The sequence below is a fragment of the Epinephelus moara genome, unplaced genomic scaffold (assembly GCF_006386435.1).
Source record: "Epinephelus moara isolate mb unplaced genomic scaffold, YSFRI_EMoa_1.0 scaffold1143, whole genome shotgun sequence".
Lineage (NCBI taxonomy): Eukaryota > Metazoa > Chordata > Actinopteri > Perciformes > Serranidae > Epinephelus > Epinephelus moara.
The window spans coordinates 24426-43701 of NW_026078602.1; the positions used below are offsets into that span (position 1 = coordinate 24426).

General features: G+C 44.1%; 2 protein-coding genes across 6 annotated transcripts in view; both read right to left on the reverse strand.

Moving 5' to 3' along the window:
• The window catches only part of tbc1d2 (TBC1 domain family, member 2), a 24015-nt gene extending 22885 nt beyond the window's left edge, over nt 1-1130 (reverse strand). The window contains exons 1-2 of one of the 5 annotated variants that reach the window (XM_050039523.1): nt 1016-1130; nt 834-911 (exon numbers count right to left, since the gene is read on the reverse strand). The gene's annotated coding sequence lies outside the window, so the exon portion shown is untranslated. The remainder of the gene's footprint in view (nt 1-833; nt 912-1015) is intronic. The other 4 variants (XM_050039525.1, XM_050039524.1, XM_050039527.1 and 1 more) reach the window with 4 other exon arrangements.
• Nucleotides 1131-4531: 3401 nt separating this feature from the next.
• On the reverse strand, nt 4532-19048 carry LOC126386946 (choline transporter-like protein 1; the record flags this gene model as incomplete). Its single annotated transcript, XM_050039520.1, has 6 exons — nt 4532-16104; nt 17684-17920; nt 18142-18279; nt 18361-18444; nt 18604-18760; nt 18876-19048. Coding segments are annotated over 6 exons (1200 nt in total), but the record flags the coding sequence as incomplete, so codon positions are not given.
• Nucleotides 19049-19276: the final 228 nt, after the last annotated feature.

Sequence of the window (19276 nt, forward strand, 5' to 3'; positions counted from 1 at the left end):
TTATACTGTCTGTTTTTAACATTATGTGCAAATAAACTAATCTAAACTAAAACTAAACATTATTCATCCCGTTATGCGTTGCCACGCATGTTTCCTCCTCCTGCAGCTGCCACGCTGTTGGCCTTTTCTCTAATGTTGCTTTTCTCCTCCTCATATTTTAGTAGAATTAATCTCTGATCCTCACATGAGAAATACTGTTTCCCCTCACATACGGCGCTCTGTGAGGACGCTCAGTGACGCTCAGTGACGCTGCGCTTCTCTCATGATTGTGATTGGTCCGCTGCGTGCGCGTTCACGGCTCTTGATAAAGCAACCCTGGGTTGAGTTACCGAGTTGATATCCAGCGTCGTGATACCGATTATCCTGATTGCCATTGTTAGGGTTAGTCAGAAAGGTTGATCTCGCTTCGTGATACAGGCCCCAGGTGAACTGTTCAACATTAGTTACCATGGTGATTTGTCACCATGAAAAGTGAAACAGCTTCGTAGGACTGAACCCCGAAGTTACCTGACTGACCCTCAATCCTGCTTCACAGAGCTCAGGTGTGATCTCAGGTTTGAATGCTGATGATTGGACAGAATCTGGAGTTCTTGGCTCATTTAAACATTTATATCTGGAGCTGTTGTCATAGCAACAAGTCCTTTAACCTAAACATGCAGAGAAATAACAAATAAAAAATACTTTTCAAAATAAAATCTGAGTTCAAATATTAACAGAAACTTTTACACCACAGCTGAAACTTTACCTCCACAGTCAGTCTGACACACGCACGCACGCACGCACGCACGCACACACACACGCACACACACAGCCGTGTCTCAGCGTGTCCTCACCTGTTCAGGAACACTCCTGAGTGTTTACCTGAAGGGGCGTGGCCTGAACACACCTGGCTGGGTTCGGATCCTGTTTGACTGACAGATGCAGCAGAAGAAAAACAAAGTAAACTCAGAGTCAGTCAGTGTGTCACACTCTGCTGTTGTGTACTCCTCCCTAATTTGTTGTTGTTGTTGTTTACCTCCTCTCTGTTTTCGTCTTCTTCTTCTTCTCTGTGTCGTGTTTGATCCTGCTTTCTGTTCCTGTCTCTTCCTACTCCGTCCCTGCAGCCGGTTACACTCCTTCTGCTCCTCAAGTCATCAAGGCACCGCGTCAACACACGCAACTTCCGGGTTGTGTTTCAAAGTAAGAGCCGGATGACAAAAGTTAGCGCTCTTAACTTTTCAAAATAAAACCACATCAGGAGACAAAATCTTCAGTCAGCTCAGACACGTTTTTAATTATTATTGTAATGTCTCTGTCCACAGGTAACAAAGTACATTTACTGCACTACATTCATCTGAGACACACACACACACACACACACACACACACACACACACACAGAGTCGTGGTGTTTCCAATATTTTTGTTTTAGCTGTTAAACAAAATAAAGAGCTAATTTTTTTTTTTTTCTTTCTTTTTTTTACATTTTTGCTATAAGTGCACTACTGTTTAATAGTCTCATATTCCTGTTTCATACTGTTGTTCTTGTGGTTTTGTATATAAATATTTAGTCATTTAAAGTGCTGGATTTGATTTTCCTGATTATACGTTAATATAATTTCACACTTTCGGTCATAATGTGCTTGTTAATGAGATATACTGAATGTTTAAGATGTAGAAAGTATTTCTTATTATGCAACAGTTAGTTCAAACCAAGTCATTGGATTGACCAGGAATCATTCATCAGTGTTGATATAACACTGGGACTTTAAACTCTGCATGTATATAACTGCACTTTACAGCTGTTATAAACTTTGTTACATTAATCATTAGATATTCTACATTAATGATCATAACAACAAGAGGAAGATGTTTCCACAAATAACACTTGAGTTAAATTATAAATGGTCAGAAAAGGGAAGAAGCCTGACGACTTCACTGTAAACCTCCAGGTGTGATCATGTGACATGTTGTCTTGTTTTTTTAGTCAATTTATTGAACATGTTAAAATCATTTAAACACAAAATAAAACTTATCAGCAATAGAAACAGAAACAAACAGGACCCTCAGAATCTAATGAGCAACTCAAATAATATTGTTCATGTTAAAAAGAAGAAGCTAAAACGTTTATTTGTTATACATAATAATCATAGGATACTTCAGTTTACAACCAGTGATATTTATCACATTAAACCTTTTGGACAGAAAAAGAACAAAATAATCAGATGAACCAAACCCATCAGACAGTCCCAACCAAATATAAAATCTCTGCTCAGCTTGAAACTGTTCAGTGTTTTATTCCCTATTTATTAGTTATCGTCCGTCTGATCAGCTGATAACTGATCACAATCACATGTCACCAAATAGACTCTAATTTCTCTGGTTACACAATAAGTGACACGTGCAGATAAACATACATGAGACAAAATAACTGTCCTGTGGTGACGTGTAGACGACACGCATGTGCAGGAGTGTTTGTGTTGTTTGGCAACAGTACAGCTGTAAAACTGTTTGTGTTCAAATAAATCATTAAACAAACTAACAAATCACAACCTGCTGACACTGATTACTGCTGACTGATGAAATGGTGTTGGTAGAACTGTTGTATAAAACAGTTTCACACTGCAGGTGGTGATATTGTTCACATATAACCTGATTCAATCATAAAGTTATATTTTGTTCAGGGCTGAAACCATTCATCAGTTAAGTCAACAATATAACTGATTGAAGTTTAGATGAGTTTCTTCACCGTGTTGGATGTTCTGTTTTTATGTTTTATATCTTAATAAAGTGAATATCTTGAACATTTGAAGACCTCACAGAGAAACTAATGCTGCTGTTAACAAGTGGTGTGCTGGACCAATGAGGAGTAGCAACAACAACTGTCACCACTGTAGACACTGCTATCACGGCTGCTCTATAACAACATGTCTTCTCAGTATCTCCGGACATTGTAGTTTTTTTCACATCACTCCACTCCACTCTTAAAACCAGTACGCTTCCATGGCGACGCATTAGTGTGGTCTTAAAATGACATTAGATTCAAGCTGATATGTGGGTCTCTAGTGAGTGGTTGGAAAATAGAATCCTTTCCCAAACTGAGATGTGTTAGAGCCTAAAACCCAGAAATGAGTTAGCATGTTAGCACTTCCTGTTCCCTGGTGTTGAAGTCAGTGTGTTTTGGTTTGATGGTGGTCTTGATAAGGTCTGTGTTTAACACGAGCTGAAGAGACGTCAGTAAATACCCCACTGTCAGTTTACAGCTTTATGTGTCTCTGACAAGATGAGACTACAGAACGCCATCACGCCCAACACCACGTCACAGCCTCGCTGTGGGGTGACGTTAAGTCATGTGACCGCGGTGTAGTTTGTTTAGGGCCTGGTTGCGGTGTAGTTTGTTTACAGCCCGGTTGTGGCGGTGACGTTAAGTCATGTGACCGCGGTGTAGTTTGTTTACGGCCCGGTTGTGGCGGTGACGTTAAGTCATGTGACCGCGGTGTAGTTTGTTTACGGCCTGGTTGTGGCGGTGACGTTAAGTGTAACGTGACTATTTTTTGCTCAAGGAGTTTTTTTTGTTAAAGGTTGCTGATATTTTTTTGAACTGTACTGAAAGTAACTTCGTTGATGAACTGAATTTGATTTTTTTTTTTTTTTTTTTTTGATTCTTTGAACATTTGAAAGAGACTGAGTAAAAGGAAAAACCCGAAGTGGAATTTTGTGTTGGCTTGTTCTTCGTGTGGTGAACTTTGAGAATTGTTTATTTTTGCCGGTGTTTGGAATATACATTAATATTAGGTTTGAAAATTATTTGTGTTGTGGTTTTCACATTCATTCAATGTAAGGGTGTTAATTTCAAGTGTTCATCCTTGTGTGACGTTTTCAAACAAACAGACAAACTGACTGACTAATCTTAAATGCCAAGAGAGAAACCTGGCTGGCACCCCGAAACAGATTTCAAAAGAAAGGAAATCAAGTCAAACCGTCACACGGTGTAGTTTGTTTACGGCCGGTTGTGGCGGTGACGTTAAGTCATGTGACCGCGGTGTAGTTTGTTTACGGCCCGGTTGTGGTGACGTTTATTTTTCAATAATCCTGAAGCAGTTTTCGTTATCTCACAGAACAAAACCTGAAGGATCAGAAACGTGTTTGTCACAAATTTTTCAGTGGAAAAATCCCTTTGGCGTTTTGACGAGGGAACCAGGGCGACGCTAACTTCAGGGTCAGACTACATAAAAACATCATCCCTGCAGCTCTCTGTGTCAGACTGAAGACGTCTAACCAGTTTACAGTTCTGTCTCATAGTGAAAGTGAAAATAATAATCCTTATTTGCAGCCTGTGTTTCTTGTCATAACAATTTGGTAGAAAAATGTGACATGAATAAAACATACAGTATGATATAATGTTTTGATTAAGTTGTAATGTGAGAAATATCTCGTTAAATAGAAACATTTTCTCGCTACAATGTGAAACTGAACAAACACTTTTTGTTGACATGCTGCAAAGAAGTAAAGAGAAAACATCGAGCACTGATTCAAATTTTCCATTTTATTATTTTTCTTAAAAAACAAATATACATAAGAAATGATAAATATAAAAAAGTCAACCCAGAAGAAAAGAAAAAAGTTCTTCAATGTTACAAACAACTTCTTACTGCAGAGAAAAGCTAAACACTAGTGTTACACCTGACAGTTAAACTCATGTGTCAGCCTAAAGTCTTAACTTGTTCTTTTTGCTATGTCGCCGTCCCTCAGTGAGACTACGAGTCACATCGGAAACAAAATGGAGGCGTCTATCAGAGTTTTAGTGAATCTAACAGCAGATTATTCACACCGTACGAAGATGACGCGCCGTGATAGAGAGCAGAAAAACATGGACATGCAACACGTTCTCCATCAGCTGCTCTCCAACGTCCAACCTTCATCTGAGGAGAAATCAAATCAAAATTCATCTGATCATGGCGAGAGGAGGCTGGAACATATGGGTCAGACCTGTGTTCCCTGTGTCCTATGTTCCCAAGGTCCTATGTATCCTACGCTCCCTGTGTCCTGTGTCCTTAGTTATGTCCCCAGTGTTCTATGTTTCCATGGTGCTATGTTCTGAGTGTCCTGTGTTTCCAAGGCTCAAAGTTCCCAGAGTCCTATCTTCCCATTATCTTATGTCCCCAGTGTCTTATGTTCCCAAGCTCCTGACAAAAGAACAACATCAGCAGGCTTTCAACCCCCCCCCCCCCCCCAAAAAACTGAATAAAATAAAAAACCCGCGACTGAAGGCAGATTATTAAGGACACGTTCGCCACAGTTTGGGATGTTCCAGTCGACACTGTCGATATTTAACAACCTGATCAATGTAAACTAACGAGAAGCAGAACTGACTCTGAATCAGCTTCTCGTCAGAAACAACCAACCACAGACAGGCACACTGATGACATCAGTGGTGATGTCATCTCCTCTACACACCTTCACCAGGTGAGTGACCATCTGATCACAGATCATTGATTTTGTCTGATCTAATCAACAATTGCTAAGGGATCAGGTGATTAAGATGATGTTGGATCAATAATCAGAACAGACGATCTGATTGGAGCGGCCCTCACCCACATCCCACATATTGACACCTGCTGCAGGCGGAGCTTCTCCCCTCCGAGCTGATTGGTTGGATTTGGTGAATGAAGCAGATTATTGGTTGGCAGGTGACGGAGGAGCCTAAAGGTTTCATTCCAACGGGCTGGAATTAATTCAATAATAATCAATAACGATTAATCAGACGATCAATAACCTCCAGTCACATTCTCACAGTTTACTCTTAATTGCTTGTGTCAAAGTTCTGAACTCACCGATCATGGATAAATTAATACAATTAAATTTGAGTGATAACAACAATATGACAAATATTTCAAACGTTAATCACCCAGAAACGTGATTATTATCAGACTGATTCTTCTTCACTCTGAATACTGAATAATCTCCGAAATGAGATGATGAGTCGTTTTAGACGTCGATGTTTTTACAGTTAAACTTTATAAAACCTGAAGTTGGTCCACGTCTGTCAGCGTTAGGATCCAGATCAGAACCGGATTAAATCCAGCTGGAATGAAACTCTTCAGTTCCTGCAGTCAACAGATTAATCTGCCCGGCGACAGCGGTCACGTGATCCAAACTAAACATTGTGAATAAATGAAGCAGGATTTTAAATTTCTATCGATTGCTCCTAAAGTTGTTGGGGGTTTTTTTCGGGACGTCTGAACATGAATAAATGTGTTAATATCTGAGCTACGACACTGTTCATCTAAAATACTTTACAGCTACTTTAAACTGACGTCAGTGTTGAAGGAACTCCATCTTTAGTGCAATTAGTTAACATGCTCGGAGCATCACGTCCCGTGACCACTGACTCACTGCATCCACAGGGTTAAAACATACATGCTCTTAATATGTCAAAGCTAAATCTCAGTGAGGTCACGAGTTTCTGCACAGAAGGAAACCACATGAAGAGATATCGTTTTAGTCTAAAACCTCCTCTGAGCGGGTGTTCAGAGGAGCGGCTCTTCAGTTTGTCTCGGCGCTGCTGAAACTCTGACCGGTTTGTCTGTTGGAGCGAAGGAGGTGTTTGGCTGACAGGAGGTGATGATGGGAACAGTCGCAGCCTGAAAACCGTCAAACACATCAGCTGCCCGTCTCAGGAAACAAACTTTAAAACTGCACACAGAACAACGCTCAGCAGCGTTCTACAGAAACACGTCAGCAGGTCGATGTTTGAACTTTAGACTCCGTCACATCAGTCCGAGGCTGAATCCAAACGTCCACCCTGAGAGCTGCTCCGATCAACGGCTGAGTGATCGTATTCACAGTTACAGACATGTTCCTGTCGTGAGCTGAGATCTTTCAGCTGCAGGACTGTGAGTGACTGAGTGGAGGCGCTGCATCACGTTTATTCAGACACCACTGGGCGATGCTTCTCCATAGCATCAGCTGCTGAGGCTCATGGGTGCTGTAGTGTTTAGCTGATGAATCAGAAACAAAGTGAGAATGATTTAAACAGCTGATTGGAACACGAACCTGATGATGACATCATTCAGGTCAGTTTCAGTTGCGTCAGTCCTTTTTCCAACGCACTGGATGAAACCACGCCCCCTTACACATGACAAAAGTGACCGCCAGACATCCAGCCGTGATGATCGCTGCAGCTCACTGGGCGCCCTGTGAAACGGCACCGCTTGAGCTCATCAGTAGCTTTAAACAAAAAACATTGAGGAGCTCTTTGCTCTCTCATCTCTGTCCTTACAGACAGGATGTTGGTTTTGATGTCCCCTCATCCCCTCTGCCTCCGTTATGTATCTCTGACCCTTTTCACAGAGACGGCGCTATAGAGCCGCCACAAAGTCCCTTCTTTACGCCTGCTTTGTATTTTTACCCAGAACCAAACGACGGCAACATCATGTGGCTCCAGTATGGGATGTCAGACAGCATGATGACATCACAGAATCCAAAGAGGCATGACATGTAACACAACAGCGTCAGCCTCTAGTGTGACATATAACATACGCGCAGCAGCTCTTTATTAGGGTAAGGAGCTCCTGGACCTCATTGTTTGAGTTAGCTGCTAACTGCTAACAGCTGCTGTTCTTCTTTGAGTTAGCCGCTAACTGCCAACAGCTGCTTTTCAAATTTGAGATCACACACATAACGCGTCGTCAAAACGTCACACCTGTCCTGTCGGTTGTCCCTTTTATTTGTACAATGATTCGACACTGTTACTACCTCTGCTGGTGGCTAAAAGGTGAGACAACTCTGTCTCCCCATTCTGTGATTGTACCTTTTATACAGAACAGCGAGGCGGCATAATGGCACGAGATTCCCTCCTTGAAGAGGAAGTGTATAACGGGTTTCTGTGTCTTGTTTACAAGTGTATGCCTCCCCTCTGTTTGTCTGTTTGCACTTAAATTTGTTGGATTAATTTGAGTTGTTACAGCTGTTAAAAGGAAACATCGCAGATTTTCAACCAGCTCTGTGTGTGCAGATGAACGTTGTTTGGCTTCCTCTGATGCTGTGAGCACAGGGAGCTCCCTGCTAATCCACCAGTAGAGGTCTGCTGAACACCAGTGGAGCTCCGGGTGTTTGGCTTCCCTCCCATGCCGTGCAGCCGAGTCCCTACAGCTCATTTTCCAGTGGAGGTCAGCTTGACTTTTGCCTGCACAAACTGTGACGATTCAGAGCTGGTTGAAATTCAACAATATTTCCATTTAGCTATCCATATTGCTATGTGCTAAACTACGGTAGCTGTCATATTTGTGGAAACAGACCCAAACCTAAACCTGACCTATCCAACCAATGAATGCAACGAGTACTAGCCAATGAGAGTGAGAGTAGGGACAGTCATGTCTTCGCTATCCTAGGAAAGGCAAATTTGTGTGGGTACATCCAGGGGTGCACTAGCTAGTTAACTGCAGTCTCTTTCAAATGCGGTGGCGAGCAGTAAGCTGGCTGTCAATCATCAGGCCTCGTCATCTGGCAGTCCGCTTTCATATTTCATCTAAAGTGGGTTGGAACAACGACAGACGCGTTCAGTCACATTCAGGGGATCTTTAAATCTAAAGTGCAGAATGAAGAAGCAGCCGCTCACACTGAGCTCTGAGTTTTATTACGTCTCCAGACTGTTTGTTTTAATCTGCAGATCTGTTTTAGTTCAACCAAAGAAAGAGTTGAGAACTTAAGTAAATCACCATGGAAACAAGTGACTCATATTGAGTTAAGTGTGCCATGGTTCAGCCTGAAGGTCTGGACGTTTGGATTCAACCTGCAGGGCAACAAGGCAACATGTTGGGCAACCAGGACGGGCAACAGATCAACCTTCCGCCTTTCTGATGGTGTTGCCTGTTTACTGCATTTTCTCTGAGCGTTCAGCTGCTTTTTCACAGACTGTGACGTTGACTCGTTGCCCAATCAGTTGCCTTGTGTTGGACAGTTGGACAATAACTGATGTCGAACACTGAACCTCAGAAAGTCGACTTCCTGTCTCAGACGACGTGTTCGACATCAAGCTTTAAACCTGGAACATGCTGAACAAACAGAAGCAGGAAGACTTGTTGTTGTTGTTGCTGTTGTTGTTGTTGTGGTCACATGATGCAGTTTGTTTTATTGCTGACTGTCTGAACTTAGCCGTCACCTCCCCAGGAAGCTCCACCCACACACTTCTTCTCTGGATTGTGACGGGATGACGCTTTGACTTGATGGTGAAGAGGAGATCCAACTCTGGGACAGGAAGTCGGATCCAGGTGACGGTGTGTGGAGACGACAACAATCTGACTGTCAAACATCGTCATCACAGATCAGCTGACGGGACGCTGACGCCCTCTACAAACTCCACATCACAACAAAACATTTTAGCCCCGCCCACTACGGTGAGACTCAACAAACCGCTACGACCTTTCAGCGTGAGAGTCACGTGACTCTTCAGCCTGTTTCGTTCTGACCAATCGTGGACTCAACAAAATTTTAAATGTTGCAAACTAAAAACCTCTCCTGTAAACATGACATGATACTCAGTGAGCTAAATGCTAAACATGCTAACGTTTACCATGTTCACCATCTTAGCTTAGCATGTTAGCAGGCTAACATTAGCTGATTATCAGTAAACACAGAGTCCAGCTGAGGCTGATGTGAATGTCGTTAGTTCTGTGGGTGTTTGGTCATAGACCAAAGGACACGTTAAAATGTCCTGATGATGGCGCCAGTTATTACGCTTCATCCTGAGAGGAACGTGAACAATGAACATTTTATCACAGTTCGTCTAAAAGACCGAATCACTGTGACGTCGTCCGAACACTTCTGGGTAGAAAACTTATCTGGATTGTGGAAAAAAATCTGAACTCTGCAAACTTGTTTATTTCTGTTGTCATTTTCAGCCGTAACGCGGCGTCCGTCCTGGAAATGACACGAGTGAACGTCAGCGACTAAATCAGTTTGATTACATTGTTTTTTATTGGACTGTCCAAACTGCCGGGGGCAAAGAGATGGAGAGCGCTGTTTTGAGCTTAACTTTTGTCAGACAGGTTGTTTCTATTTCTGTTCTGTCATTCATGTTAAAAAGCGCCACAGTGGACGAGGAGCGGCTGATTCACGAGGTTTAATGAGGAGTTACCTCCAGGATGATTTTACTACAAAAACCTAAATAAGGTGGCAGCTGGCTGGAGGGAGATCAACAGGAAGATAAATATTTCTGGTACAAACTGTGTGGGATGCTAACAGCTAGCTTGTTTTACAAAGTGGAGATGGAGGTATGATTCAGTCTGGGAGTTACCTGTGATAGTCTTGTTGTGAGTATGAATAATAAGGACATACGTGCTCTGAGACCACAGCTGATCGGTAAGTTATTTGTTCACATGAGGTGACAGAGTTCAATATTTAGCAGATCCAGTGTGGACAGAGAGCATCTGATGTCACGCGATACTTTGGCGTTCACATCCTGTTAGGACACGGTGTCACTGTAACATTTAAAGATATAGTATAGATAGATATAGTTAAACATGGTGATCTGACTATCTGACGTCTCTGCTGTGGTTTCTTTATGAACTGTGTTGCTTTGCTGGCGTCTTCAGTAGATCAAATCTACCCGCACAGAAACAACGTCCTGCTGTGGACGGAGCCATAGTGAAATGTATTTTAGACACCTCAAAACATTAATATCAGTTTAAGTGTACGATATATTTATTTCACCACTGTATGTTACACACTAACTGATCGCTGTAGACCGTCTTCGTAATTCACTGATTTTATGCCTCCCCATCGGCGACAGCCATGTCTGGAGACATTGTGTTTTCAGGTTGTCCGTCCGATCATCCATCTGTCCCATTCTCATGAACACAGTGTCTCAAGATCGCCTTGAGGGACTGTCTTAAACTTTGGCACAAACGTTCGACTTGAGTCAATGATGACCTGATTAGACATTTGGTCAGATTCTGAATTGGTGACTCTAATCTTGAAACTGTGCTGATTGTATAGATCTTCTGTGTGTGAAGCATCCATGTTTTCACTGACATGGATGGAGACTCTACCTGCAACATGACGGGTTCATGGAGGCAGTAATTCTAGTTATCGATGGAGTCTTGTGGCTTTGATAAAACCGCTTCAGTTCCCTGTCAGAAAAGGCCGTCTGGCTGCAAGGTTAAGAGGTATAACATTTCATATATACAAATAAACTGACAGACTGGTTTTAGTGGGCCTTTTCTAAGTGGCTAAAAACTTAGAAGTGTTAGAGGCAGCGTTTGCTTGACGGTGTTTCATTTACTGTACGTGATGCAGGTTTCTAACAAGAAGTTATTGTGATTCAGTCTCATAGATGTTGAGATGTTTCAGTCTGAAACAAAGACAGACAGATGTTAATGCCACAGAGCTGCTTACAGGATAAAAAACAACTACTGACCGACAGTTTTTCTTTTATCAGAGATGTTACATTGACATGTCATCTGTCTGCAGAAATATCAGCTCATGAAGAAGACACAGCCTCGACGTCACCGATTAACTTCATGTTTCCAGACAGAAACTAAAACATGATCTAACAGCTTGTACCGCCAGCTACAGGAAACATGCTAGCAGATTAGTATTAATGCTACGTTGCCTATCCCGTTGGTCACATGACCCTCACCTTACAGGTCGTAGCAGTCTGCAGAGACGTGGAGTCTGAAACATGGCGTCACACTGTGAGCAACATGTCACCACAACCTGAACTGACCGTCATCAGCCATCAACAGCCAATCAGAATCCTGTTCCAGTGACAATCACATTTTGTTTCTATGACGACGACTCTGCTTTACAGCCACGTCAATGTTTTACCATCAGACCAGGACCAGAACTAACAGCAGGTCATAAATCCTCCAATGAGCTCTCAGTAACGAGCTTCACTTAACTGGTTCAACAGTAACCAGAAACATCTGAGCTGGAGACGAATTTAAAGGTTCTGCTGGAAACTTTTTACTTTTATTAATCATTCTACTTTCCAACGTGTTCAGCAGGTTGTTGTGTAACTTAAAAACCGAGACCTTCCCCGACTTCCTCGGCTGCTTCTAACAACTTGTTAGTATTGGACCTTTTTCCTGTTGACCTATTACGTCACAGACCAAACAATGGACAAACAAGTTAGCTACGGTTAGCTAGCAGCTAACTGGTACCATGGTGGACAACTTTACAGCTCTGTACATTTGGTCCGTCCAAAAAGTCACGGCTCTGGATGTAGATTTCTCCATGTTGTTACCGGCTTCTTCTTCTCTTACACATTTAATGCTATTGGACTTCTGGTTCAAAGCCCGGGGCGGAAACTGTGGAGCATGCTCAGAGCGCCTCGGCCAGTTTGGGTCTGATTGACTGTATACATGCAGGAGTCACATGATCTGGGTGTGTTAGTCCCACTGTGACACATTCACTGCAGGACCATTTCACTCACACTGACATGTTTACAGGGATTTCAAGTAAATGTGTTTTCTCTGCCGTCATGGAAACAGACTGACGTTTTGGTTGATGACCAGGTGCTAGCTCGTGGCTACGGAGTACGAGCATCAAAGCACCAGCAACAGGATGCTGACTGCAGTTCACCAAATGGCCTCAAAGAGAGGCGTCACTAATATTAAGAATTTGCGAAAGTTACATCCAGAACTTTTAATGCGTAAATTGGGAACATCCAATCAGAAAGCACTTGACAGCATGAACAAGGAGGTTTGCTGTTTTGGCAAAAGATTCATTAACTCTGATTATAAATATCAAATATCTGTAACTGCTGTGGCTGTATTGGCTGCTCATAGTCAGAGGGAAAGGTGTATCATGGGTAATGTAGGCAGCATAAAGAAGAGGAGATCTCTGCTCTTTTTAAACAGTGCTGTCTGTAAAAATACTAAATTTACGAACTGGATAAACGTCATCATTCAGACCGACAGCAGACGACTGTGAGGTCATAAAAACAACCTGCTGCTGAACATTTATATAAAAGACGTGCGTTGGAGACACGTGACTAACAGTCATCACATGGATGTTTTACTGGTTTAAGATTTCAAGTGTGTGTTTCTGCAGTGGTGTTTCTGAACCAGTGACAGACACTGAATGTCAAACTGTCTCTGGTCAGTTCGAGTCTGATCTGATGGATATTTAGTTGTTCATCACAAATAAATCACATGTATTGATCGACCTGCTCGCAGTGCGTCCCGTCAGATCAAACCTGATCAGCTGACCTTTGACCCCCCCGTCCTCTGACACCAGTCATCCACCAATCAGAGGTCCCACCTGTCCAGAGACTCCGCCCCTCTGATGACATCACAGCGTTCCTGATCCAACATGGAGTCCAGGTCGTGTCTCCACAACAAAACCAGTTATAAAAAAGAAAAAGTTGCTTGGCTGTAAAAGTGTTGTGAACTGAAGAGTGAGCGATGAGTTCAGAGACGAGATGCTGTCGTTTTATAAAAAAGGACATCACTACGAAAAAATGCATCAGCCGGTTTAAAATCTGCAGCGCTTCAATATAAAGTGCTTCATTACATTGTTACGTTTTTACAGTTTCTTATTAAAATATTGTTTTCCCTGGAGTGAAACCATAGTAAACATGTTACACGTTGGTAAAAATAAACATTTGGAATGTCTCTTTTCTTTTTAAGAAGTCCCATTGGCTGATTTTGGTCAAGCTGAACTCGTCCCCGGAGCCTGAAACAGGAAACGAGGCCACACAGTTAAAACTTTAATGTTCTTCATGATGATCAAACAGACAGGATGGAGGCAGTGACGGGGTCAGGAGGGGGATGGAGGTGAGAGTGAAGCATCATGGGAATCAGGTGGTGAGGGAGCAGAGCAGAAACCAGTTGACACAACTGGACGTGTGCAGGAAGCTCGGACCCAGCAGACACCTTCAAATACACAACGTTATATCCAGGTCCTGGACGACTTTTATAGCACTAGATTTTGTCTCTTACACCCGGGCCACACCGCCTGCGTGAGCAGCGCTGCTCAGGTGTGGCTCAGCTGCTGCTCAACTGCCAAACATCTAGAGATCTGGACTCTTGCCTATTTTACCGTGTGACGCGCACAGTTCAGCAAAAACAGACAATAAAAATTGTGTTTTGATAAACACAGTGACATTACACCACCTTCACGACAGTTTTTGAAGAAACTGTATGATTCTGCTGCAGCGCTGTCTGTGTGAACACCACAAGTGCGTGAGTCGCAGCAGTTGAGCGAGGTCGCCGTGTAAGGAGCACGTGTGTTTCAAAACCTCTTGTATTTTCTTTTAGGCGCCCCTGTGAACAGGTTAGAGCAGCCACACCACCTGCGTGAGCAGCGCTACTCAGGTGTGGAACATCTACAGATTTGGAGTGTCGCCTATTTCTTCCTTGTGATGTGCGTGGTGTCAGCAAAACTAGACGGTCAACATGGTCTTTTGATAATTATATGTATGACATTACCTTTTCACTACAGTTTCAGTGTCATAAATATTTTCTAACTCAACATTTCCTGTTTACATTTCAAAATAAAAGTCCTCTGACAAAGTTTCTGTGGACAGAGTCCCTTCATTTCTCAACAAGAGGCTTTTTATTTTGAAATATTGTCATGAATGTGTTGTTGATGACGCAGTTGCCTGCATGGCTCAATAACTGAGTGGAGTAACGGCTTTTAATTGTAGAAACAGAGTAATTATAGCAACATGTAGCTCTGTAGCAGCATCACGTCCTCACTGCGACCTCATCACATGTCCACGTTTGGTTATGGACTTTCCACGTCCACATATGACGTCCAAGGTACCCTGGGTGTGTTGGTTGTTGACGTTCTGGGACGCCGTGTCAACTTCAGCCTGTTACATGCATTGTCTGTTTTCAAAATACACTTCTGTTTTCACAGGAAATGTACAGTTTGCATACAGTCTCTTTCAAAATAAAAGCACTACGTCGGTACAACACCACCAACTGATGTTTTTTTCCTTCAACAACACACACGTGGTTGCGTTTAGCCGACACACACACACACCGCGTATTCCCCTGATGCCGTCAAGTGCTGTTAAACTATAACGGCGACCAGCTGTGTATCATGCTAATGTGAAAGGACGGCTTTTTTTTGTCAGTGTCTGATGCCAGAAGATACTGACCAAACACTGGTTTCTGATGACTTTGGAGAGAGACTGGGTTGCAGTGGCCATGCTGTCTGTGTGTAAGCCGTCACGCACTGTTCACGCAGGCAGTGTGGCCTGGGTGTAAGTCTTCCTTTACAGCAGCAAGAGCTCCGCCTGTCACTTTAGTTTAATGACCACAATCAGAAACATAATGTTCATGTAAACACAAACCTGAAGCTTCATCTCTGAGTTATCTGATTATCTGCTGAGTCCTTGAAAGCACCACGGTGAGGTAATAAGGCCAAACTGAATAAACACAAACAGCTGCAAAAAAAAACAACCAACAACCTTTAAATACAAAAAAAAAACCTTTAAAAATATAAAGATACAAAAGTAAAAAATAAATTACAAATAAACATAAAGTCAGTGAGGAGTTTGGTCCCTGATGATGAGGAAGAAACAGCTGTGATGATGATGATGATGATGATGATGATGATGATGAAGGGAATGAGTCAGGTTAACATGCATCAGTGTTCGTCCAATCAGCATGCTCAGGACAGTGTGTGTCTGTTAGCATTTGTCTGTTAGCTTGTGTCAGTTAGCATGCACCAGTTAGCACGTGTCCGTTAGCACGTGTGTTAGCTTGTGGCGGTGACGGCGGCTGATTTCTTGCTAGGTGTGGAGGGGGCGGGGCTTGGCGTGTGCAGCAAGCTGACAAACAGGAAGAGGGTGGAGGTGGGCAGGTAGACGCAGAGGAAGAGGACGACATCCTCGCTGAGACAGAGGACGAAGTCGCTCTGCTCCGTTAGCACCCAGTCCACCAGCACCCCGACCAGCAGGTAGTACACCTGGAACTCCTGAAGGTCCTCCCACTCCCCCCCACCTCCGTCCAGGCCCACTCCCACCGATGAGCTCTTCTGCCTGGCCACGCCCCCTCCGCTGTCACTCACCATAGGCTTCATCTCCGCTCCCTCTGATACCGCCTCCTTCACCCGGCTCCGCCCACGTTCCACCGCCCGCTCCAACCGCCGGCTGCTCTCCACAAACTCCTGCAGGGGAGGGGTCACAGTGAGAGTGGCGGGGTCAGAGGGGAGGGGTCACAGTGAGAGGGGCGGGGTCAGAGGGGCGGGGTCACATGGGAAGAGTCCACATTAAAAATTAGAAGGACAAAGAAAGTTTTTTACAAGATGCTTGGACACTGAAGGCCCATTCTCATCTTCCTCTTTTGTCTTTAAAGACTTTTCAGGTTAATCTGAACCAACACTACAGGTGTGAAGCTTCCTGCCGACCACGGCGCAGAGCAAACTGAACGCTGAACCCTCGATCCAACGAAAAGAGGAAGTTTCAGTGCGGATCAAACTGAACCACTGCTCGGTTTGTCTGGTGTGAAAACATTTCTTGGACTGTCACTTTCAGGAAGTTTTGGAAGCCTATCGTCCAGTGAGTCCAGAGTAGTGCAGCGCCTCATGTGTAGTGTGTGTGTGTGTATGTGTGGTTCACTGACACAAAGAGAGACGGTGCTGCGTTCAGATCAGACTGTTGGTGATCAGACCAGAGGAGAAATCAGCAGAGAAGCTGTGTAGTAAATGTTCAGTGTAGGTTTCAGTTTGTCCGTGAAAACCATGAACCGTGTAAAATAACAATGAAGCCGCTCAGACGTGTTCTGAAGCCTCAAGTTCAACGTTTCACCCGTCACCATCTTGATTTGGGAAAAAGAAGTGACTAAATTTGGACGAGAGGGTGGCGCTCTGGAGGAGCGAGGGGTGGATGTGACTCACAGACTGTGACGACGCCTCGCAGGAGGCCTGTAACTTAAAGAGGCCCCGCCCTGAATTATGTGCAACTTTAAACCTTAATAAAACATAAACAGCTGAGTTACGTACTAGTTCAGCCCCGTACAGTCGTCATGAAAGTTGAAATGAGCTACAGAGACCAGAAGGGCTGTGAACATGTTTATCTCTACATGTTAACATGGCGGTCTATCAGAGACCTGGATACAGCATTGGGGGCGGGGCCTGTTCATTCCTATGACAGTTGCTCAGTGTCACATGACACCACAAAGCTCTTTTTCCACAGTATGAAATTACCCGGTGAAATTGCACCGTGGGGCCCACAGAGGAGGCACGCCACAGACTTACAGGTGCTGAGCGTGGTCGAGCGGCAAACTTCCACCGGTTGGGCAGCTGACTTCCAGTTTAGCGCTAACTTGAATGGGGATATAATTATTTAATCATCTATTATTTTGACTTGATGATGTTGCTACAGGAAATCAACTGCCGACTGGCTGACAGTTCATCACCTCAGTGTTCCTGCTGGCGGCGCAAACGCAAACAAAAAAAACCCCTTGAAGATTGTAGTTCTACGTCGGGCTGTAACGATCCATCGACCTGGATCAATATATTGATTCAATGATCACTGATGCAAAGTGAAACACCTGTAACACCTGTACTTTTGTTAGTCTGACCAAACCAGGTGTGGACGGGCCCTTAAAGGTTGATAGGAAGTTACTTTGACTGTTGGCCATGATGTCACTACTGTTCATGTAGTCAACACGTTGACATGTCATAATATTATTATCATAATCTGACGTATCATCATCAGTATGTGTTCAGCGTGCTGCCATCTCACCATCAGAGCTTTGTCCATGAAGAACTCCTTCCCAGGAGTGCCGTCGTTGTACTTGGTGTCGATGGCGAAGCAGAGGAAGAGGACGTCCACCACGATCTCAAAGATGGACAGGAAGCAGTGAGCCACCAGGAAGGAGAAGAGACATACGATGATCAGAGGCAGCAGCCACTCCGCGTAATCCCGCTGGTAGTTCAGGAGGAGGACGCCGGCGAACGCTGTCGACGTCATGATCAGGATCTGAGGAAACATGTATACAAATCAGGTCAGAGGTCAAAGAGTCTGTGTGTGGCTGAGATGTTGATTTTTTTATTTTACAACTGCAGTGGTTCACACAGTGAGAGGACTCAGGGTTCAAACCCGCTGCCAGCTGTGGTTTGTAAGAAATTCTGCCGCCTGTAGGGGGCGCCAACAGGACCAGGACCAGTTCAGACCAGATATCTGATCCAGATCCAGCTCACCTTCCCCAGGAAGAGCACGAAGTCTCCGACAGCGTTGATTGTGGCGACGCGCAGAGCGTTTTCCACCAGGATCACAAAGGCGTCACGTGCAGACGTGCAGAAACTGGTGCTGTTGATGGCTGTGGCTGCATATGCATTCTGGGAAATAATAACACAGGTGAGACAGTCAGGGGGGAAACAGGAAGTAGCGTTAAGGAGGAGGGGCGGGTCGTTTGTTACCTGATTGAGATAGTTGAGGCACTTCTCCAAACACCACAGACAGCAGATACACGTTTTCAGCAGACAGCGAGCGCACGCGTTCTCCTGAGACACACAACGACATCATCACATCATACAGCATCAATAATCAGATCAATAATCAGATATCACTGAAGCATCCAGGCGAGTCACACTCAGACAGGTGAAGACAGGTGAGTTCATTCAGATTCAGCCACAGCGTGTGCTCTTGATAAAGGTTTGTACCTTTCCTTTCAGCTGGTTGTGGATGTACATGAGGAAGAGTCGGGGGATCTTGACCAGCGTGATGATGAAGGCTCCCTTAGCGACGGTTCCCAGGTGATACCTGACGAGCCGCAGGACTGACGACAGGATCGGAGTCACCGGGAGCCGGTTCTTGTCCCTGAAACACAGAGTCCACATCAGAGATCCTGAACTGCTGGAGTCCAGCGCTGTGAGCAGGTGCTGACTCACCTGTAGGCAGGTGCTGACTCACCTGTGTGCAGATGCTGACTCACCTGGTGAAGTAGTAGGTGACCACAGCTCCAGCCACAGTCATCTGCTGACAGGCCAGGATGAACTCGGTGATCCAGACCAGCCCCACGGCGTGGTACCAGGTGAGGTACTGCAGAGGACCCGTCAGTCTGAACTCTGTCAGACCCGTCTCCTCGTTCTGGACTGGGTTACCTGCAGAACATGTCACAGGTCAGACCACACTACAGTTCCCACAATGCTTTGGGGACGTTAACAACATGTTGATGAATGGAGTGACTCGGCTGTCGCTGCCTGTGAATAACTCTGACAGTCGATTTGCAACAGTTAATCAATAAATAAATTCATCAGCAGCCAGTCTGATGATCAATCATTTCTTTAAGTCGTCTTTTAAAATCTTAAACACGTTCTGGTTTCTTCAGGTTTC